The 24,859-nt window shown below is 36.1% G+C and overlaps 2 protein-coding genes across 2 annotated transcripts in view; one reads left to right on the top strand and one right to left on the bottom strand.

Annotated features, from left to right (window-relative positions):
* FGF7 (fibroblast growth factor 7) overlaps positions 1 to 3,257 on the top strand; it is a 60,650-nt gene extending 57,393 nt beyond the window's left edge. Inside the window, exons 3-4 of the mRNA XM_043472043.1 lie at positions 788 to 891; positions 2,129 to 3,257. Of these exons, the coding sequence (XP_043327978.1) occupies positions 788 to 891; positions 2,129 to 2,323 (299 nt within the window). The 3' untranslated portion in view covers positions 2,324 to 3,257. The remainder of the gene's footprint in view (positions 1 to 787; positions 892 to 2,128) is intronic.
* The window catches only part of FAM227B (family with sequence similarity 227 member B), a 218,371-nt gene that overhangs the window by 131,906 nt on the left and 61,606 nt on the right, over positions 1 to 24,859 (bottom strand). The window lies entirely within an intron of this gene.

The following is a 24,859-nucleotide window of genomic DNA, read 5'->3' as shown; positions in this document are numbered from 1 at the left end:
GTATATATATATATATATATATATATATATATATATATATATTTACATATAGTCAAAGTTATGGTTTTTCCAGTAGTCATGTATGTAAGTGGCCATAATGAAACATAAGTGACAAAGAATTGATGCTTTTGAATTATGGTGCTAGAGAAGACTCTTGAGAGTTCCTTGGACTCTCAAGGAGATCAAACCAGTCAATCCTAAAGGAAATCAACCCAGATATTCGTTGGAAGGACTGATGCTGAAGCTGGAGCTCCAATACTTTGGCCACCTAACGCAAAGAGTAGACGCACTGGGAAAGAGCGTGATGCTGGGAAAGAGGAGGCAGGAGGAGAAGGGAGTGACAGAGGATGAGATGGTTGGATGGCATCACTGAATCAATGAACATGAATTTAAGCAAACTCTGGGAGACAGTGAAGGATAGGAAAGTCTGGGATACTGCAGTCCATGGCGTTGCCAAGAGTCAAATGCAACTTAACAACTGAGCAATGATTTTAGTAAATTGGAAATGTAATTCTAGAGAAGAAAAAGTTTCAAATATCTAACTTTTTTGAAACCAAGTATCTTTTTCTACAAAATAAAAAAATTGATAGTTTGCACTTCCCACATTTAATAAGGATTAAGTGTTTGTATTTACATGTTCTAAGTGGTTGGGGGGGTGTCAGGCTGAGTAAATAATCACATTAATAATCTTAACTCCCAATTGAAACAAATAAGAACAAATGGTCATTCTTGGATAATCCGCAAAACTAAGTGAATTACTGACATATCTTTCTGTGATTCCTTGCAGACATCATGGAAATCAGGACAGTGGCCGTTGGAATTGTAGCAATCAAAGGAGTGGAAAGTGAATATTATCTTGCAATGAACAAGGAAGGAAAGCTCTATGCAAAGGTATTGGTAGATAATAGCTTAGACTTAATTTCTCAAACTTATTTTTGACAAAAGTATCTCCCCTTTCTGAAAAGTAAAAATGAAATTAATTCCTCTCAAACTATGTAATTCAATGATTTCATTAAAATATTTTCTATTTAGGAATTAAGGAAAAATGTTTTCTGTGTCACCTTGGACAATTTGTTTAAGCTCTCTGGCCTTCGTTTCATCATCTGTAAAATAAGTTGGATTAACTGACCCTTAAGGATCCTTCTGGGCTTCCCCAATGGCTCAGTGGTAGAGAATCCACCTGCAATGCGGGAGATGTGGGTTTGATCCCTGGGTTGGGAAGATCCCCTGGAGGAGGAAGTGGCAATCCACTCCAGTATTCATGACTGGAGAATCTCATGGACAGAGGAGCCCGGCGAGCCACAGTCCAAAGTGCTGCAAAGACTGAGCATGCATGCATGCAAGGATCCTTCTACCTCTAAAATTTCATTTGCACTTTAGATACTTAAGATATAAAATTTCCATCTATCAGCTCTTTTTGTTAAAGTTCATGCAGTTTGCACTTTGCATATATGAAAATTCTTGGTGAAAAAAATCCAGACTTTTGTTTATCAATATCAGTCTCACAATGATGGACTTTTGACTTGTAAGCATTCCCACTGCTCCCACTTTATTACAATACAAAATATGTAACAGTTTATCCCGCTATAATACAGTATAATTGGCTTTTCTTTTGTATTCCTGGCATAGACTACATAAAAATATAAGTTAAACTGAATGAATGACAAGTTGAATGGATGAGCAAATTAACTTTTTAATTTTCCACCACAATCACAGGTAGTATAATAGTAAACGAATAAAAGTTGTAAAATATGACTTCAGCTGAGGGAAGCAGTATGTGTGTGTGCTCAGTCAGAGGATCTGCTAATTATATAAAAATCTCAAGGTTAGGAAAAGAGTGACTTGGGCATAGTAATATGAGAGCTGCTAATTAGAGGAAAATAGCTCTTAAGAGTAGTAGCAACTGATTGCCAAAAAGCAACATGTTTGGAACTATGCTGCATAAGTAAATGTATAGCATTTTAGCTTTGTAAAAAAATTGATCTTTTTTCAAATATGCTATCGAACAAACTGCATTATTCTTGATCAAAAAAGTCGTGTAGGTTTTAATTTTACTAAATATTATGCTTATTCTTTGAGTCCTTCTAAAAATCATTTGGATAATGTTGTTTGTTGTTATTCATTGCAGAAAGAATGCAACGAAGACTGCAACTTCAAAGAATTAATTCTGGAAAACCATTACAACACATATGCATCAGCTAAATGGACACACAGTGGAGGAGAAATGTTTGTTGCCTTAAATCAAAAGGGGGTTCCAGTTAGAGGGAAAAAAACGAAGAAAGAACAAAAAACAGCCCATTTTCTTCCTATGGCAATAACCTAATCATATATGGCATATAAGAAACCAGTTCCAGCAGGGAGATTTCTTTAAGTGGACTGTTTTCTTTTTTTATCTTTTCTTTTCTCTTTTTTAAACTAACCAAGAAAGGCTGGAAAACTACTGAAAAACTGATCAAGCTGGACTTGCGCATTTATGTTTATTTTAAGAGACTGCATTAAAGAAAGATTTGAAAAAAATATACACAAAAATCAGATTTAGTAACTAAAAGTTGTAAAAAGTTGTAAAACTGGTTGTACAATCATGATGTTAGTAATAGTAATGTTTTTTCTTAAGTTAATTTACCCTTAAGAGTATGTTAGATTTGATTATCTGATAATGATTATTTAAATATTCCTATTTGCTTATAAAATGGCTGCTATAATAATAATAATGCAGATGATGTTATACAAGATGTGTCAGACCTAAAGGCTGCTGGAATGATTTGTCAGATAATCAAGCCAACACTAACTATGGAAGATGAGCAGTATTTGAATACGTTCTAGTGAAAAATTATGAACCACTCTAATTAGAAAAGAAACAAGTATTCTCAAAAATTCCATTATGGAAATGAGTCAAAGAGGTAGTTTTATAAAAGTATAGAATTAGAACATGCTTGTACCTACCAATTAACAAGAACAAAATTTGTAATGCTGCTCCAACTGAAAGGGTATTGCTTACAGGATGTTTTAAAAAATCTTGTATATAAAATAGCAACAATGATGATAATACTGTATTTCATCTCACTCACCACAAAATAACATTTTATAATCCCTAAAAGTAAAATTCAAAAATCTTTTATGTGTTTTTGAAGTAACATAATCTATCTTTTGTATAATTCATATTCGGGAATATGGCTTTTAATAATGTTCTTCCCGCAAATAATTGTGCTTTTCTCCTCTGGTTACAGCATTAAACTCTATTTTAAGTTGTATTTGAACTTTACTGTTTTGTTATTTAAGTTTATGTTATTTATAAAAAAAAAAACAACCTTAATAAGCTGTATCTGTTTCATATGCTTTTAATTCTAAAGCAATAACAAAACCGTCTGGCTCCACTGCAAGTCCCCCTCCCCCTTGTGACCAACAGCAAGTCTAGTACACAGCAGTGAGGCCAGTAAGTCCTGGATGGCAGACAAAAATGACAGCCTGCAGCATTTCTTACAATAGTCGTCTCACAGGGAACGATACAAAAATGTGAAATATGTTTTGCGACATTCTCATCAACTAAGTTGGATCTTATAAGTAAAATCACTGCAGATAAAAGGACTTACAGGATTTAAAAGTTAAGCTTTGTTTGAGTTCATGAGAAGAAAAGTAAAATACTTTTAAAATATGCATACTTAAGTTAGTAGTTTTTCTAATCTCTAGAAATCTCTGCCATTTAAAATATGCCAGCATTGAAAGTTGCTTTCCTATTGAATGGGGAAGACACAATGTCTGAAGTGGAGTCTATAGTTAGGGATTTGAGACTCTGAATAGTAATCAAGGCTTGAGGTCAGGCTACATATGATGGACTTATTGGAATGATAAACTTCTACTTCATAATACTTCCATTAGAAGACCTTCATAGTTCTTTATTGTTCAATAGAAGGCCAACATTTATCTAAGTTAAACTGGTGATATGCTAACAATGGTGGTTTTGATTTCAAACTATTTGTCATTTAAGTCCCTTTATTTCATACAAATATCTCATAAAACATTTATAGGTAAGAGTTACATGTAAAGGCTAGGTCAACAGAAATAACAGATTCATTTGATTTTCTTGTGGCTCACTTACATGATGAGGCTGTAGGAAGCTATGAGGGATTGCCTGTCCTCAGGTATTCTCTGGGGAAATGCCATGCCTGACAGTCTTTATTATTTGACTCCAGGGCCTTGCTAACCTAGGTTCCTAGATCAGGCTTCTGTGCCCAGTGTCTTGGGAACATATCAAGAGAAGAAAAGAATCGATGTTTCTCATTATTTGTTTTCCTTACTGCCTAGCAGAGTGTCTCTACCCATAATCAATTTTTATATTAATTCACTCAATATTTAATATCAAAGCAAATTCATAATGAAACTATTTTTAATTAATTTTAAAAAGTTAGCAAAAACCACTACAATATTGTAATTAGCCTCCAACAAATTAAAAAAATGGAAAAAAAAGTTAGGGTGAAACATGGTTATATGGAAATTTAAACAGAAATAGTGTGTATGTATATAATCTATGAGCTATACTAGGATCAAATACTCTGACTAGAGTTATGCTCATGAATAAATTTATAAAGCAAGACTGAATTAATCAATATTTAGCAGTAAATCTGATCCAGTAGTGTTTCTAGAAACACTTAACAATTCTTTATTCTTCCCCCTTTATTTATACTTAATGTGCAAGTTTTAGAAAATAAAATCTGCTAATTACATACACTTAGAATTCAAGAGTCTTATAAGTACAAGGAATCTTCGTCCTTACTATTCATTTGTAGACAAGGGAATTGAGATCGTATTTTAATAGATCCCAAATAACACAGCAGGTTAGGTTCAGAGCTGCAACAAGAGTTGAGCTCACTCAGCATGTGCTTCTTGCTCTTAGATGATTACAATTATTAGTTAATAACCTTTTTAAAAAAGTATTCCTATAGAAATATAACCTTTACATTTGCATGCAAATGTGCCATGTTTTGGCAATTCATTTGATTATATAATAATTAGTCTATACTGTGATGATTTGAATCGAAAGGAGGAAAAAAATGAAATTTCCAATTCTGATTCCTATTCAACTCTTACATGCACCTCTTTATTTACATATGGAGATCATTGTGCAAATTAGCCAGATAAACAGAGTAATCTTTTCTAAATGTTCTTTGAAAGAGAAAACTGGTTAAATACATTGGTTTCCAAGAATTAGGAAGGAAAAAATTAAATAGTTAACAAAAGAATAAAAAATATATTTTCAATGCAATTAGTGAACTAAAATATTTTTACATAAAAACGCTATAATATAAATTATCAGGCTTTGAGTTGGCAAAAATTCAACTTAATGAGAGAAAAGAAAGGATGCTGGATATAAATTCTTGGTTTCCGTCTCTTAGTGTTTGCCCTTCTGGTTCCTAAAGAACATAGAAGGACTATGGAGCTGGCTGTGTGTTCGTCAGTCGCTTTAGTCATGTCCAACTCTTTGCGATCCTGTGGACTTAAGCCTACCAGGTTCTTCTGTCCATGGGATTCTCCAGGCAAGAATACTGGAGTGGGTTGCCATGCCCTCATCCAGGGGATCTTTCCAACCCAGGGATCAAACCTGTATCTCGTGCATTTCCTGCATTGCAGGCAGATTCTTTAACTACTGAGCCACCTGAGAAGCCTGGAACTGGCTGTACTAAAGGCAATTCTCTAACCACAAATATCCTAAATCAATGCCTCTCAAATTTCCTACTAAAATACCAATAATAGTAGAGGTAGAGAATGAGTCTAAGGAATAATGAAAAGGTATCCCACCAAAGATACAAAATTTCTTGAAAATTTTTCTTAAAACTCATGTGATTCTTACATTTTATTCCATAATACACTTATGTCTGCTTTAATATAAAATTCACACCAGTGGGAAAAAGTGATATGTCAGAAAGATGTATAAGTTTTATCATGTGGCTTCATTTACACTACAATCCTACTGCCATATACCTAGGCATAAATAAGACACAAGAGATCCTGTACTTCTCACAGTTCAACTTTACACACAGATGACACTTGGTTAAAGAAAACCAAAACTTTATATATTATAAAAGTTTGCTATGAACCACAGCAACATTAAAAATATTTAAGGACCAGTATGAGTGGTTGATGCCATCAAGGTTTTGCATTCATTATGTCAGCAAATCTGGAAGACCCAACAGTGGCCACAGGACTGGAGAAGGTCAATCCTCATCCCAATTCCCAAGAAAAAAAGTGAAAAAATGAAGTTGCTCAGTTGTGTCTGACTCTTTGCCACCCCATGGACTATAGACTACCAGAGTCCTCCGTCCATGGGATTTTCCAGGCAAGAATACTGGAGTGGGTTGCCATTTTCTCCTTCAATTCCCAAGAAGGGTAGTACCAAAGAAGATGCTACCCATCACACAACTGCACCCATCTCACATGCTAGTAAGGTCATGCTTAAAATCTTGCATGCTAGGTTTCAGCATCATGTGAACCAAGAACTTCCAGATGTCCAAGCTGGGTTTAGAAAAGGAAGAGGAACTAGAGGTCAAATTGCCAACATTTGCTGGAGTATAGAGAAAGCAAGAGAATTTCAGAAAAACGTCTATCTCTGTTTCACTGACTATGCTAAAGCCTTTGACTGTGTTGAAAAGTTGTGGAAAGTTCTTAGAGAGACGGGAATACCAGACCATCTTACCTGTCTCCTGCGAAACCTGTATGTGGGTCAAGAAGCAACAGTTAGAACCATGTATGGAACAACTGACTTGTTCAAGATTGAGAAAGGAGTATGACAGGGCTGTCTGCTGTCACACTGTTTGTTTAACCTATAGGCTGAGCACATCATGAGAAATGCTGGGCTGGATGAGTTACAAGCTGGAATCAAGATATGCAGGAGAAACATCAACAATCTCAGATATGCAGATGATACCACACTAATGGCAGAAGGCAAAGAACTAATAAGCCTCTTTTTTTTCTTTCTTAATTAAATGTATTTATTTTAGTTGGAGTCTAATTACTATACAATATTGTAGTGGTTTTTGCCATACATTGACATTAATCAGCCATGGGTTTACATGTGTTCCCCATCTTGAACCCCCCTCCCACCTCGCTCCCCATCCCATCCCTCTGGGTCGTACCAGTGCACCAGCCCTGAGCACCCTGTCCTGATGAGCCTCTTCATGAGGGTGAAGGAGTAGAGTGAAAGAGTCAACTTAAGACTAAATATTAAAAAAAAACTAAGATCATGGCATCTGGCCCCATTACTGAGCGTCAAATAAATGGGAAAAGGTAGAAGTAGTGACAGATTTCCTCTTCTTCAGCTACAAAAATCACTGCAGATGGTGACTGCAGTCATGCAATCAGAAGATGATTGCTTCTTAGCAGGAAAGCTATGACAAACATAGACAGTGTGTTGAAAAGCAGAGGTGTTACTCTGCCAACAAAGGTCCATATAGTCAAGGCTATGGTTTTCTCAGTGGTCATATACAGTTTGTGACAGCTGGAGTGTAAAGAAGGCAGAATGCCAAAGAATTGACGCCTTTGAACTGTGGTGCTGGAGAAGACTCCTGAAAGTCTCTTGAAGAGCAAGGAGATCAAACCAGTCAATCTTAAGGAGGACAAACCCTGAATATTCACTGGAAGGGCTGATGCTGAAGCTGAAGCTCCAGTATTTCAGTTATCTGATTCAAACAGATGAATCACTGGAGAAGTCCCTGGGAAAGATTGAGGGCAGAGGAGAAGAGGGCATCAGAGGATGAGATGGCTGGACAGCATCACCAATACAATGAACATGAACTTGGGCAAACCCTGGGAGATGGTGAGGAACAGGGACTCCTGGCATGCTGCAGTCTAAGGGGTTGCAAAGAGTTGGACATGACTGGGCAACTGAACAACAACAACAATGAGTGGTTACCTGTCACTCAGAATATACCACTACTCTATTAGAATACATGCAGGTTCCTAGACTAACTTGTGGGCACCAGATGATTATCAGCTTTGAACATTTCTATGACTGCCTTAAAACAGAGTTTTTAGAGAATACCTATTAATTGGTCTGTCTGGTTTGAGTTCTTAATGCATATCTTAATATGATATAGTTCATAAAAACATCATGTCTAGCTATTCCAGCACTGTTGCCAGGTTACTCCTTTTTTTAAATTTTATTTTTTTATTGAAGTATAGTTGATACACATTATATAAGTTACAGGTGTTCAATACAGTGATTCATAGTTTTTGAAGGTTATACTCCACTTATAGTTATTATATTGGCTATATTCCCTGTCTTTTACAACTTATCCTCGTAGCTTATTTTAGACAAAATAGTTTGTATCTCAATCTCCTACCCCTCTATTGCCCCTCCCTCAGCTACTTTTTATTCTGCTTCTCTATTTATTCAGCAAAGCTGCTGCTTTCAATGAAGGTAATATTCCTCCCACATATTTTCCCACTCATCCTCTAACTTTGAGTGGCTTGTCAAGAAAATATACTTTTTCTTGAGTTGAGAAGACTTGATGGGAAGCAACAGAGAAAGTCCTAGTCTCTTTCCAATAACTCCTGTATTTACTCTCACCTGAGAAACACTTCAGTTTCCTTTTACTTCCTGGTTACTTCCAAATCCTCAAATTGAATCTATGAAATGATAAAAATTTATTTTTTTTCATATCAATAGAACTTGTATTCTAATAACTGAAATATGAGATGAATAATAACATTTATCTTGAAGATGGAAGGCCTTTTTCTTGACATATCCAGTCAGCCATGTATTAATTATCTATTGTTATATGACATATTGTCCTAAAACTTAATGGCTTAAATTGGTTTCAGACTATAAAACTTAATTTTAAAGAAAGAGTGTGATAAGCACAGAATTACTTGTTAAATAGACCTTCCACTTTCATGACAGGAGAGGAGGTAGATAAACAGCAGAGGGTTTCTTAAGTGTTCTGGAGAAGTTCATGCCAATTGCCTTCGTGATTTTTTGTACTCCTAATAAATTTTGTCTCCAAACAAATCTGAAAAAAAAAAAAAAAATTAAAAAAAAAAAAAACTTAATGGTTTAAAAATGATTTTAATTATCTCATAGCTAATGTGGTCAGCAACCTGGGCAAGGTTTAGCTAGGTGTCTCTAGTGAGAATCTTTTGTAAGGCTACAATCAAGGTGTTGGCCAGAAGCGCAGTTATTTGTTCCTTCAATGCTCAACTCAGAGAGAGATTTACCTTAGGTCCTCACTGGTTGTGGGTTTGAAATACCACTTCTTCACCACATAAACCTCGCCAAAGCTCCATTTGCCACATGGCAGTTAGTTTCCCACAGAGCAAGGAATTAGAAAGAATGAGAGAGAAAGAGCGCCCCAAATGGAAGCCACAGTATTTCATAGCCTCATCTTCAGTACTGTTCTATCACTTCTGCCTGTATTCAAGGGGAACGAATGAACAAAGGCAGACAAACCAGAAAGCAAGAATTATTGGAGGCCATCTTAAAGGCCTAACACAAGTCATAAACAATGACTTTAAGGTCACTTCCATAAAGGCAGGCTTCTTCAGGGCCTAATATGAGTCATTTGTGGCTTTCAGTGGTGAGCCATTCAGCAGAGAAAGATGAAGTAGGCTTACCCTCGGTGGCACACACTCAATCCTTTCCTGAGGGATACCTTATAGTACAATGCCACTTAGGATAAATGAAAAAAGGTTTGAACCACAGTGTGAACTGCCTATTAGCTTGAGTTATGCTTCCTTAGATCTCTGAATGTAGCTGGAAAACTAACAGGATTACTTTGCCTCTACATGAAGGAAATGACTCTGCCTTCAGATCCAAAATGAAGATAACCCTCCTCTTCACCTTCCTACCTCAAGATAATAAGATCATATATGCTAATTGAAATGGTGGAGGTAGTCAGTCATAAGTTACCCAAGACCACCTAAGGGTAAAGAGCTAAACACACTTGAAAAAAAATTGATTTTAGTGCAAGATACACATTGGAATCAGCTGGGAATTTTTTTTTTTTTTTTAAATAATGAGGCCTAGGTCCCACTTCAGATCAACTGCAGCAGTATATCTGGGATGCAGTTCAAGCAATGGTATTTTTAAAGCTCTCCAGGAGATTTTAATTGGCCTATGCATTTGAGAACCAATTAGCTAAGAGATGGCAACATGTGGGGAGGGGACATTTTAGGAATTACACCTGATTCTTCATCCTTGTTTCTTCCTTAAACACCCCGAAAAGCCTTATGTTGCTTCCCACCTAATTCCATATTTTCTAATATTATTCTAAAGTGTACAGTGCTTCTAGACACTAGGTTTTCCTAGGTATTTCCATATTTTGCTAGTCACACTGGGGCTAAAATAAATACAAACACTGAAAAGAGAGCTACAAGTCTTTATGCATTGGAACAATTATGGAGTATAAAGTGCAAAAAGGGACACTCCCCCCATTCTCAATCCCCACCACACACGTACCACACGCCATTCTCAAACAGAGCAGACAGAGTTTAGATTCTGTTAAATTATATCTCAGATACTGTAATTTTTCTATTCAAAACTATACTTATTTTCCATATTAGAATGCAAGCCAAAGTTTTTAGAGTGGCCTATGGAGTGGCAATGGAAAAAGTTAAGTGATTAAAAACTTAGATGGTAATTTAGGTATCAGCAAGAAAAGAGGAAAAAAAGTAATAAAAGTCAATAATTATGCACTCAGATTGTTTGGCAGATATTACTAAATTCTCATGTCATTTTAAAGAAACTCAAACTGAACACTGTAGACAATATTTTAATGGGTATCATATGCCCATTGGTATGGAAAAGGCAATAGCTCCACATAAAAAAATTGATGAATGTGCAAAAGTTTGAAGTAAAGGAAATATTTAAGGCATGTATATATCCACTTAATGTCTCAACTTTAACAAAAGTTTTCTCTTAATCAACTTAAGGAATCAACTTAATGAAGTTAAGGGATCCAACTAGACTAGATGAGACTTTATTTAACTGGTCTCCTATTGTTCATTATTTTGGTTGTTTCAAATTTTTCACCAAATGAGATTCTTTTTGTACATATTTCTTTATATTTCTGATTGCCATATGAAGATAATTATAACAGAATTATTAGACAAGAAATCCTTAAAAAATGCAGACTGCAAATTTGATTTTCAGAAAACTTTTCCCCAATATATATTTCAAACTTTAGTACATAGAAGTAGATAAACATTTTCCTTAATATTTATGCTCCAAATGTAGTCAGCTTTTATTCTTATCTCTTCTTCCCTTTGACTATCTGTTAGCTAGACTCTTGCTAGCTCAGATGTATGTCTTTCTAGATCCTTCTACACCCTCACACCTGTCTAGAGTTTTGCTACTCTAGAATGTTCCCTAATCATTTTTATGTCAAGTTCCTTCCCATCTCAGATACTACCTATTTCCATAATCTCCCTAAAATACACTTTGATGATGCCCATTGTCAGTTCAAGAATTCACATTAGCTGCTCACTGCATATTTGGTTTTATTTAAATTCTTTAAAATAACATCCAAAGCTGTCAAACAATTGGTTCCCTTATCTGTCTAATCTTCTGTTTATCACAAAACTTATAGTTTAGTCCACTGTGTTTATTCCATTGTCTTTCTTTCCTCACTAGTCCATATTTTTTTTAAAAAAGATCCTATTTATTTTTTTCCCTTACATATCCCAAACACCTTTAATAGTATCTGACACAAAGTAAACAGTCAGCAAATATTCACTGAATGAATGGATAAACCAATTCTAATTCACTGACAGAATAATAAGCACACCTCATTACAAAGCGTTGTTCCAATTATTTAAGCAGTATGTAAATGTAGTTGTTGCAAATGAATAAAAATGTACCTTTGTGGGGTGGGTTCAAGATGACAGAATACTAGGATGCTGGACTCAGCTCCCCTCACGGAAATAAAAAAATTACAACTACATACAGAATGATTCTCACTGGGAACTAGCAGGATGGCTCTTCCGCAACCAAAGCTGTGAAGAGTCACACAGAATCTTGTAGGAAGGGAGAAGTGATCTGGTCAGGACTTGCATCCCTAGTAGAGGGTACAGAAGAGAAGGGGCTATATGACAGGCTCAGGGATTCTTCCTGAGGAGTGAGGGGTTTTGAGACAGGAGGGAAGGGGCAGGGCACAACTTTTAAAAGAATGACATAGCCATTGAGGATACTACATAAACTGGTTAGAATACATTAGGCCCAAGATAGCAGAAAATTTGACTTCCAGTAGACCTTGAGCCTTATTATATGTTCACTGCAATACATTAGCATGCTAAGTGACACACCCACAGATGCCATGACAGTTCCCAGGCTGATCATAAAAGGGCAAAAAGTGAGCAGTGGCCCAATTCCTAGAAATCCCTGCCCCTTCCCCCAAACAGTAGCAATAATCCTTCCACTCATTAGCCTAGGAAATTATCCAGCTCATGTAAACTAACCACCCCATATTTTGGGGACTCTTTAACCTGAGAAGACCTACACTCTATCTGCAGGGTGTGTTTCTCCCAGGACTGCTCTCACCTTCTGAGATGAACTGCATTCTGTCTATGAAATGTCTATCTCTGCTTTCTCTTTACTATGGCTCGCTCTTGCATTCTTTCCTGCTGGAGCCAAAGACCTCCACTGGACAGCCAATCCCAGGGCCTTACCCAGGACTGACCACCTTCTCATGCCCCATTTTCCTGCAACCTCTTTACAAAGGATATTAATAAATCTACTTCTTGCCTATCACTTAGCCTCTTACTGAATACCGTATGTGCCGAGATATAAAGAACCTGAGGTTCACTTTATCCTGAGATGGGCTGCATGGTTTCAGTTAAAATATTTTGGGTTTGAGTCCCAACTGAGGTCCAATTGGGTTTGAGTCCTATCCTAAGTCAGAGACTATGAGTTCAAGTCCTATATGAAGTGTGACTTCATTTGAGTTCCACCTGAAGGGGTGTTGGCAACCACTGCCAGCATGCCAGCAGGAACCTGGTGCACACACTTGGGAGGGAATGAGGGTAGCTCCAGGGAAAAGAATGCTACTGCCAGAGAGTACATCCCTGCTCACACAGAAGGCAGTGAGACTAGATCCAGGGAAGAAATAATTATCACACTTCATGTTCCTTCCCACAAAGAGTGTGCCAGCTCAGTAGTGTGGCACCAACCCTTCTGGCCTGACTCAACCTTTAACCAAAGCAAGGACACTGAGGAAAAGTGAAACTAGCACAGAAGTGCAACCCCAAGGCCTCAGGTCCCAGCCACATGGAGGAGAAGTCCTGGAGAAACCCAACTCTCTCAGGGCTCCTGCTCCAACCTCTTGGACCTTATCCCCTGAGAGAATGGTGATGGCCACTGAGCAAAGGAGAAGTATCAGGTTGCACTTGGCTCTGGCTCCAGCCCCTTCAACTCTAGCCCTACCTTCCATCAAGGTGGTGGCTGCCAACACACCCCAGGGAAAAATCTGGCCCTCGATCACTTCAGGTACAGCCACCCGTGAAAGCCACTGGCCATAAGAAGACTGAATAGGGACCTTCCCACACAAGTACTCACCATTAAGATCAAGATAGGTAACTGTTTAACCTAATTTCACAGAGAAAGAAATTTAAACAAAATGAGAATACAGAAGAATATTTTTTCAAACAAAAGAATAAGAACCATACACCCCTGAAAAATGCTAATGAAATAGAGAAAAACAATTTACTTGATAAAGAATTCAAAGCAATAATAGTAAGAAAATTACCTGAACTTGAGAAAAGAATAGAGAATTTTAAGAAATAATTAGAAAATACAAAAAAGAACCAGTCAGAGCTGAAGAATACAATAACTGAAGTGAAAAATACATTACAGGGAAATAACAGCAGATTAGGTGGCTTCCTTGTGTCTCAGTGGTAAAGAATCAACCTGCCAATGCAAGAGATGTGGATTTGACCCTGAGGTCAGGAGATCCCCTGGAGAAGGAAATGGCAGTGACTCCAGTACTCTTGACTGGGAAATCCCAAGGACAGAGAAGCCTGGCAGGCTATAGTCCATGTGGTCAAAAAGAGGCAGAAACAACTTAGTGACTAAAAACCAGCTAACAGGTGATATAGAAGAATGCATGAGCTATCTGGAAGATAGAATAATGGAAATCAAACAATCAGAATAGCAAGAAGAAAAACAAATTTCAAAAATGAGAATAGCTTAAGAGGTCTGGAGAACATCAAGTGTACCAGCATTCACATCATAGGGGTCCCAGAAAGAGAAGAGAGAGAGGGATAGAAAATGTATTTGATGAAATTTGTTGTTGTTCACTTGCTCAGTCATGTCTGACTCTTTGCAAACCCATGAACTGAAGCATGCCATGCTTCCCTGTCCTTCAGCAACTCCCAGAACTTGCTCAAACTCACGTCCATTGAGTCACTGATGCCATCTAACCATCTCATCCTCTGTCGTCCCCTTCTCCTCCTGCCTTCAATCTTTCCCAGCATCAGGATCTTTTCCAATGAGTTGGCTCTTGGCATCAGGTGGCCAAAGTATTGGGGCTTCAACCTCAGTCCTTCCAATGAATATTCAGGATTGATTTCCATTAGGATTGACTGGTTTGATCTCCTTGCAGTCCAAGAGACTCTCAAAAGTCAAATAGGTTCATCAGTACCATCTCTTCCTTCTTTGTGAACTTATTTTCTACTATTTGTACTTTGAATATCCCCTACGTGCTACCTTCTTCTTCTCTCCTCCCTCTTTCTCAAACTATCCATGCCATGACTTTAGTCCTGTTCTAGTTCTTCTCCATAGCTCCAGACTCTAGAATGTAGCTACTTACTAGACATCTCCACTCTGATGTCCTTCTGCCATTTTAACCCCAATGACCAAATCTGAGTTTCTGTTCAAAATTGAAATAAAAGCAAAAACAAATGAATAGACCTAATTAAATTAAAATATTTTACACAGCAAATGACATCAATAACAAAACAAAAAGACAACATACTCAATGGGAAAAGATTTGCCTGCTACAAGTTAATATCCAAAATATATAAGGAGCTCATATAACTCACTGTCAAAAAACCACCTGATTAAAAAATGGGCAGAAGACCTGAATAGAAACTTTTCTAAAGAAGACATATAGATAGCCAACAGGCATGTGAAAAGATATTCAACATCATTAAACCTCAGAGAAATGAAAATCAAAATCACAATGAGATATCACATTCGACTTGTCAAAATGACCATCATCAGAGAGACAACAAATAATAAATGTTGCCAAGGATGTGGAGTAAAGGAACGCTTGTACACTGTTGGTGGGGGTGTAAATTAGTATAGCCACTATGGAAAAGAATATGGAGGTTCCTCAAAAATTAAATCTAGAGCTACCATATGATCCAGAAATTCTACGCCTGGGTATAGATCCCAAGAAACAAAAACACTAATTTGAAAAAATTAATGCTCCCTAATGTTCACAACAGCATTATTTACAATAGCCATAATATGGAAACAACCTACATATCTATTAACAAAAAAATGGATAAAGAATCTAAAAAGTAGAACATATGAATGAATATAACAAAACTGATTCGCAGATACAGAGAGTAAACTAGTGGTTACCGGTGGGGCAATGGGTGGAGATAGAGGCAAGATAGGTAAATGGGATAAGAGGCAAAACTATTATGTATAAAATAAACAAGATACAGGATGAAATGCACAGGGAATACAGCCAATATTTTATAATAAACTTAGATGGAATATAACATATAAAAATATTGAATCATTCTATTGTACACCTGAAACTAATATAACAATGTGAATCAACTATACTTCAGTAAAAACAAAGACATCACCTTGCTGTTCAACCTAGGGACAACCTCTCAGAAGTATTCAAATTCAAGTTATTCACTTCTCCTTAGCTTGATATTTCCATATCACTCACTGGAACATGTTAATGCATGTAATAATAAGAACCTGCTGCTTTTTAATGTTTTCCAGTACCTCTGACCACTGCTATCAATCTACAGACTAAGGTACCTGGGGGAGGCATTTGCAAGTCACCCAATGGCAGACCATGGACAATTATCTTAGAAGCGAAATTGGTAATTAGAAAGTTGCATCCCAGCAAAATAAAGTTAAAGGATTTTAAAAGATATATTATTCAAGTTATTATGAAATCTAATTCACAACAATCAAATTTGGATAGTTCTGTTAAAAAACATTACTAGTTTCTGGCTCTTTGGGCTATGTCTATTCTATGCTACATGTCATTTACCCCACTTTTGTTCACACAGTCTTTCTCCACATAGTATAAAAATAACCAATAATAGTATAACAATACAACTTATTAAAATTAATACCACTTTGGGAGTTTATATCTCTGGCCTTCTTATTAGTGTCTTGGGGGTTTTGCACACTTTAGCCATGCAAATTTCTTGGTTTTCTTTCAATGATGTATATTGAAGAGAGCGAAGTTGAGATTTTACTGGCTTAATTATCAGAGGGTTATCTTATTTTCATGTTTTAAAGTTTTTTTATTTTTAATTGTTCCTAAGCATTGCTGACAGTGAAGAGGCAGCAAAATGACCAATGTGCAAGTTAAAGTTCAAGTATCTAATCAATCTGGCTATTACTTTAACCATTTTTGGAACATGTCATTTGCCAAATATCAACTAGTATATGAGTAACTTAAAAAAATTTTTTTTACCTCCCCATAGCACTAAGTACAGTAATGTGCACATAGGTACTTAAAAGTTACATGTTAACTGAATATAAGAATTTTTTATTGCTTGTGGTTTAAATCATAGTCTATTTAAAAATCATAAAAACATATAATATTTTAACCTTAAAGACTAGATAAAGAGGAAAATTTTAGCTTAAAGATTGGGGGAAGGTGTAAAAACTGTTTTTCAAGAGTGATCTTCATCTGAGTTTAAAAGGTTATATGGTATTGTACCACAATAAGAAAAATGAACATTAAAACTTTGATCTTATAAATAATCTAACAGTATACTAGTAAAGGGGAGCTGGCTTGTAAATGCTGAGTCCTTCCAGATACTGAAAGTCTACAACTGCTTACATTCCAGTCCTAAAAAGGGAGATACCATTTTGTTTAGAAGGCAAATTTTAACTATCTACTCTCTGTTTGTCTCATTAAAAAGAAAAACAGAAAGTTCTTTTAGTTTAAAATTCTGGAGAAAAGTTAATCCCAAAGGACAATAAGCATCTCAAATGTGAAGAAGAAGAAATTATGTTTTGGATTAGAAGAAGCAATTTTGAGATAGCAGCATACATGGAGCACAGATTATTGTATTCCTTGAAAGTCAATACATATGCACAAAATGTATATACTTATGTGTTACCCTGGATCTGCTCTTGACCTGACTTAGCATTCCTCCAGCACAAAGCAGCATACACACACACAGAGAGAACTTGAGGGAAAATGAGGGTAAAGACTTTGAAAATAATAAATCTATGCCACCAGTTTCTACTGCTAATTCCACCTCAACATTTGACAAAACACTTTGGGAGTTCATTCAGTATCCATAGATAGGAGGCATAGAGTAATGAAATTTTAGAAAAGGGAACTACAGAAATAATCTATTCTAATCACCTCAATTATTCAGGTTGAAAAAATAAGGCTGAGAGGGGTTACATGACATGCTAAAGGACATTCAAGTCTTTTGATATAAGTCTTTAAAAGTGCTCTAAGTCTTTTATGTGCAAGTTAAATACATCAGAATAGAGGAAACATTAGAAACTGTAGAAAAGTCTCCAAATTGACACATGCTTATGTCCTTAGTAAATAAATTATCTGAGTCTTATGTTTAGAGAATTCTCCAGAGTTATGACTGAGTACAGCTTAAGGATAAGCAACACAGAAACTACACAACTCTAAGCAGAACATGATAGCTCCAAGATGCCATGGGCCAGGCCCCTTTGCAATGATTTCCTGTAGGACAGTGGTCCTCAAAATTTTGGGCTCGGGGCCACTTTACACTCTTAAGAATAACTAAAGACAATTAAGAATTTTTATTTATATGGGTTTTTAAAAAATCTATTAGTATTTCCTATATTAGAAATTAAAACATAAATCTTAAACATGTATTTATTATTTCATTAAAATGAATAAACTGATTTCATATTAACATAAATTGCATAGTTTTTGAAAAAGATAACTCAAAATTTATCAAGAAAAATTTTGAGAAGAGTTACACTGTTTCCTATTTAAAAGATCCCTAGTAGAAGACTAGACATATTAGTAGTCTTAGTAGAAGACAGCTGGATTCCAGTATCTACTTTTGCATTTTTCAGACAGATTTTTGAAGTATATATTTATATATTGAAGCATATTAATAAAACCCAGTATCACACAAATGGTCAAAAGAGAAAAGTATTTTAACAGCTGTGAATTTTCTTTGATTGAATACTATACTCAAACTTGACAGTTCTAGTTTCTTAATGGTGGGTTACAACGTAGATTCTGAAAACATAACTGTGCTTTGTGTACTGTTACATTCAAATCCATTGATCTGTCACACTTTAAAAAATACATATATGATTTTTTAAAAATACAATGCATTAGTCATTTGAAAAATATTGGTTCAGTGAGTTATGCAGATATTCTACTATTGACACATTTCTTTACAGTAAAAAAACCACATTCATTAATATCACCATTGACTTACCAGAAAGTCAAGGACTGGGAAACTGTCAAGATCATGGTAGTAGATGCAAGTTCTTCAGAATTTTTGTTTGAAAGTTCAAATTTTATTATTGGCCATGACAAGATCAGCACAGTTCAGTCGCTCAGTTGTATCCAACTTTTTGTGACCCCATGGACTGCAGCACACCAGGCCTCCCTGCCCATCACCAACTCCTGGAGTTGACTCAGACTCATGTCCATTGAGTCGGTGATGCCCTCCAACTATCTTATCCTCTGTTGTCCCCTTTTCCTCCCACCTTCAATCTTACCCAGTGTCAGGGTCTTTTCAAATGAGTCAGCTCTTTGTATCAGGTGGCCAAAGTATTGGAGTTTCAGCTTCAGCATCAGTCCTTCCAATGAATATTCAGGACTGATTTTCTTTAGGATGGACTGGTCGGATCTCCTTGCAGTCCGAGGGACTCTCAAGAGTCTTCTCCAACACCACTGTTCAAAAGCATCAATTCTTTGCCACTCAGCTTTCCTTATAGTCCAACTCTCACATCCATACATGACCACTGGAAAAACCATGCCTTGGCTAGATGGACCTTTGTTGGCCAAGTAATGTCTCTGCTTTAATAATATGCTGTCTAGGTTGGTGATAACTTTCCTTCCAAGGAGTAAGCATCTTTTAATTTCATGGCTGCAGTCACCATCTGCAGTGATTTTGGAGCCCAGAAAAACAAAGTCTGTCACTGTTTCCACTGTTTCCCCATCTATTTCCCATGAAGTGATGAGACCAGATGCCATGATCTTAGTTTTCTGAATGTTGAGTTTTAAGCCAACTTTTTCACTCTCCTCTTTCACTTTCATCAAGAGACTCATTAGTTCCTCTTCACTTTCTGCCATAAGGGTGGTGTCATCTGCACATCTGAGGTTATTAATATTTCTCCTGGCAATCTTGATTCCAGCTTGTGCTTCATCCAGCCCAGCGTTTCTCATGATGTACTCTGCATATAAGTTAAATAAGCAGGGTGACAATATACAGCCTTGATGTACTCCTTTCCTGATTTGGAACAGGTCTGTTGTTCCATGTCCAGTTCTAACTGTTGCTTCTTGACCTGCATACAGATATCTCAAGAGGCAGGTCAGGTGGTCTGGTATTGTTTTAAAGTTCAAATTTTATTATTGGCCATGACAAAAGCACCCATATATAAGGATTACTGCACTATTCTTTAATTCTTGTAGCAGAGACACTTCCATGTCCTGCAAAATGTGTGCTCCCCATTCCACAGTATATAGCTATTACTAGGTAGCACTTTCTCAACCGGAATTTTTGACAGCCCTTCTTATACCTAGCGGAGCCATGGTTTGCTCTTACTAATGTTATGTGATTGAGGTCATATAGGTAACTTCTTAACCAAGACTTCTATGAATGCATCTTTATTCCTCTTTTATTCCATTAATTCTATTGACTGTGAAGATTTATAGGATGGTGACTGCGGATTGCTGAATCAGAATGTGCAGGAGAGGGACTCACTGACCACTAACTAATGCAAAATCTCATAAGACAGCTTTAAATACAGGTTAAGTTTTTAGAGAAATATGAGGCTCAAAGTTCAAATAAAAACAAAGATTTGAACAAGCTTCTACCCCAGAGTTCCTAGTAGCTACAGTTAAAGCAGAAGTCTACAGGAAAAATTACTTATAGAAAAATAAGAGCACTTCTTTATGCAATTCTTGTCTTTTTAAAGTGCTACAATTGCCTGTTTAGTTCCCGTACAAAAAACAGTTGTGTGTAATAGACTTGTGCTTCCCCACTGGAGACTCAGTTTCTTTCAGAGGATTAGAAATTCTCTTTCCTGTCACTGTACTCTGGGCCACTCTGGCCCCACAGTGTGGGTTTTCCAGTTCTCCAAATGACTGCTTACTATTTCTAGAGGTATGCGTATACATAATTGGGAAATAAGTGAGATTTCTCCCCCAGTCTTCTGCATCCTTCTTTGGGTTCAATCCCTGGGTCAGGAAGATACCCTGGAGGAGGGCATGGCAATCCACTCCAGTATTTTTGCTGGGAGAATCCTATGGACAGAGGAACCTGGCGGGCTAAAGTCCATAGGGTCGCAGTCAGACACTAATGAAGCGACTGAGCATGCATATATACTAACAGCTTTCCTCCTTCTTTCTCACTTATTAAAATTTGATCTCAGGAAAGAATCTAAACACTCATTCACATTAGTCATGAAAGAGGAAATCAGGCTATGGTAATTTTCCTAGGTTAAAACTCTTATCCTATGATGAAAATTTTAAGCCTTAATATACTTACAAGCCTGTTAAATTAAATGTCTGAGAGGCTGTATGTGAAGTAGTTAAAAAATTCAGGCTTTAAGGGCAGAATTTCCTGAATCCGAATTCATGTTGTTCAGTCGCTAAGTCATGTCCGACTCTTTGTGACCCCATGGACTGCAGCATGCCAGGCTTCCCTGTCCTTCACTTTCACTTTCTGAATTCATATTCTATCATTTATCATTTATATGACCTTGGGCAAGTTACTTAATTTATGTTTCAGTTTCCTCATTTTATAATTGATAATAAAAGCAACCTACTACATAAGAATATTAATAACAAGGCTCTAATAATTTAACACATTTTATCAAGTACATAGTTCAAATTGAAGATTTCCTTAAGTTGAATAAAAATTATTAAAATTTAATTTTGAGCAGTATATGAAAATAAATCATAATTAAACCTCTAACCTGCCATAATATCCCAGACTTAGATGCCTCATCCAGAAACAGAAAATTATTTTTTTTTAGAATCTAATATAAAAAGTATTTTTCAAATATTTATAGGCAAATAAAATAGATGAAGCATTTTGTAAAGACTTTCCATCAACATAAAAATCAGCAGTGTTTGAACAAAGACAATTTTTATGTTTTTCCAAATTTTTTAAATGATTTCATTACAAATAAAGGATAAAAATCTCTTTAAAGCATGGTAGTTCACCACTTAGAGCAATTCTATATTTTAGATTGCATAAAATGGATACTGCAAAATAATAACTTCTTAGAAAACTAGGACTATCATGAAATACCCTGGAAAAGGAAACGGCAAACCATTCTAGTATTCTTGCCTGGAGAATTCCATGGACAGAGGAGTCTGGTGGACATAGTCAATGGGGTCGTAAAGAGCCAGACACGACTGAGCGCCTGACACACATACACACATCATGAAGTAACATATAAACAAACAGTTCTTGGAACAAAAGTAATTGAGATAAAAGCTCATAAGCAGTATTTCCTTTAATAAGAGAAAAATATTTTCAGTGGTTGCTATAAACTCTGAGACCACATAACTATATTCTCTTGGTGGCCAGAAACATTGGTCAATATCAGCTGATTATTTTAAATTTTTGAATGTTGACTATGATTAAATACTGAAATGTAGAACAGTTTCACATATATATTATTTATGTAAAGAACATAAAAAAACAATGTTATATATTATAGAAAGAAATAATGCCCACAAATTTACATATAATCATTACCTTTGGGGAGGAGAGACAGATTTAGGAATGGTATAAAAGATCTGTAAATAAAAGGCTTGAAAAACAAATATGGCAAAATGCAAATATTTGTTATGTGTGGGAAGTATTTTCTATACTTTCCTAAATGGTTAAACAAAATATAATAATGAAAGCAAATCAAAAAAGAAACCCCATGTAAAGTATTGGGATAAATATAACCACTTTGATCTATCTCTCAACTCTAAGTAAAATAACTATGAAACATACAAATAGGAAAACCTGCATGAGCACCAGAAATTAAATACAAAATCTGATATAGAAACCTATGAAATAGGACCAAATTTGAAAGTGTTTTTTTTTTTTAAAGTGTTTTTAATAATAAGTATACTTTACCACATGATGGGAAAGTATACATGAGGAGTACTCGATAGATCCACATCCCCACTGGCAGAAACTTACTTAGAAAACCAAAGCTCCACTAAAATGAGATGCTTATTGGAGAATCCAAAGAGATGCCCCTTACTCACGGTCACTTTAGAGACACCTGGTAGAAAGATAACCTCCATAGTATAAAACACGATGTTGAAAACCATGATCTTCCCCAAGAACATGACTTTTTGCTTTCAGTCCTCCAGGGCCCTTTCAATAGTCACTTAACACAAAACTGTTCTTGGTTTACAAAACATATACCAGATGAGTAGCTTGTAGAAGACTATTCTACTTTTTAAAAATTGATCCCTACATATTTTCATTTTTTTCCTACATGTTTTATTTATTTATTTATTTATTTATTTTTTATTAGTTGGAGGCTAATTACTTCACAACATTTCAGTGGGTTTTGTCATACATTGACATGAATCAGCCATGGAGTTACATGTATTCCCCATCCCGATCCCCCCTCCCACCTCCCTCTCCACCCGATTCCTCTGGTCTTCCCAGTGCACCAGGCCCGAGCACTTGTCTCATGCATCCCACCTGGGCTGGTGATCTGTTTCACTATAGATAATATACATGCTGTTCTTTCGAAACATCCCACCCTCACCTTCTCCCACAGAGTTCAAAAGTCTGTTCTGTACTTCTGTGTCTCTTTTTCTGTTTTGCATATAGGGTTATCGTTACCATCTTTCTAAATTCCATATATATATTTTCATTTTTTATGAGGCAAAAGAAGTCAACTTTAGTCTGTCAAAGCATTCCATGTGAAAACAGAATCTGAGGGCTTTCTCTGGAGAGTTTATTTCCTTAATGTCAGGGGATATTCTCCAATGGTGAAATGAAACTTTTTCCTTAAATATCTGAAACAGTGTCGCTTTCCCTCCCTCTTCAATCTAGTCATTTAAGTTGTCTATGTCTTACTGGAAACATTTGGCTAAAATCCTTACTAGGTCTACAAAAGAGCTTAGGGAGATCCAAGAATATTAACTAAATTTTGGCCTCATGAAAGCTTATGAAAATTATCAAGACATGTTTTAGTGACATTTTTAAAATTTAAAGATAAATTTTAAAATATTGGAACACCTAAATAAAGTAAAAGTAAAAACTAAGTATTATTGATTAACTGTACAGGGAGAAAAAATAGGTTGGTTTAGACTCCTCTACCAGACTAAATAGCAAGATAATGAAGCAGTATCTAGTTTCATAGGAAAATGTGATTTGGCACTTTTGATATTTAAATTGGAAAATAAACTCCGTATTTATTTATTTATTTTTATTTATTTTTCATTTATTTTTATTAGTTGGAGGCTAATTACTTTACAATATTGTAGTGGTTTTTGCCATACATTGACATGAATCAGCTATGGACTTACATGTGTTCCCCATCCTGATCCCCTCTCCCACCTCCCTCTCCACCCGATCCCTCTGGGTCTTCCCAGTGCACCAGGCCCGAGCACTTGTCTCATGCATCCAACCTGGGCTGATGATCTGTTTCACCCTATAAACTCCGTATTTAAACAAAACATTTAATTTATATCAGCCTGACTCTCCCATAGATAAAAGCTATGAATTCTTGAGAGTGTTCAAAGAAAGGACACTAACCACTTGCAGAGGATGAGATGCTTAGATAACATCACTGACTCAAAGGACATGAATTTGAGCAAACTTCAGGAGATAGTGAAGGACAGAGAAGCCTAGCATCCTGCAGTCTATGGGGTTGCAGTGTCAGACATGACTTAACAACTGAGCAACAACCACTTGAAGATACCAGGGAAAGACTAAAAGCAGACAGAAAAAGGAGGGGGGAATTGAACCTTCTAACATGGAGCCTGTAGGATTCTCATCAAGAAAAAAATGGGGAGAGGACTGAAATCCATAGAATTAGAAATGAAAAAGGAGAAGTTACAACTGACATCACAGAAATACAAAGGATCGTGAGACTACTACAAGCAACTATATATCAATAAAATGGACAACCTAGAATTCTTGAAAGATACAATCTTCTAAGTCTGAACCAAGAAGAAATAGAAAAGATGAATGGATCAATCACAAGTACTAAATTGAAACTGTGATTTTAAAATTTCCAACAAATAAAAGTCCAGAACCAGATAGGTTCACAGTAAAATTCTACCAAAGATTTCGAGAAGAGTTAACACCTATCCTTCTTAAACTATCCCCCAAAATTGCAGAGGATGGAATACTCCCAAGCTCATTCTAGGAGACCACCATCACTCTGATACCAAAACCAGACTAAGATGTTGCCAAAAAAGAAAATTACAGGCCAACATCACTGATGAATACAGAT

Source organism: Cervus canadensis, chromosome 6 (genome assembly GCF_019320065.1).
Source record: "Cervus canadensis isolate Bull #8, Minnesota chromosome 6, ASM1932006v1, whole genome shotgun sequence".
Classification (NCBI taxonomy): domain Eukaryota; kingdom Metazoa; phylum Chordata; class Mammalia; order Artiodactyla; family Cervidae; genus Cervus; species Cervus canadensis.
Note: the sequence above shows the minus strand (reverse complement) of the source record. Positions and strands in the feature narration are given on the sequence as shown.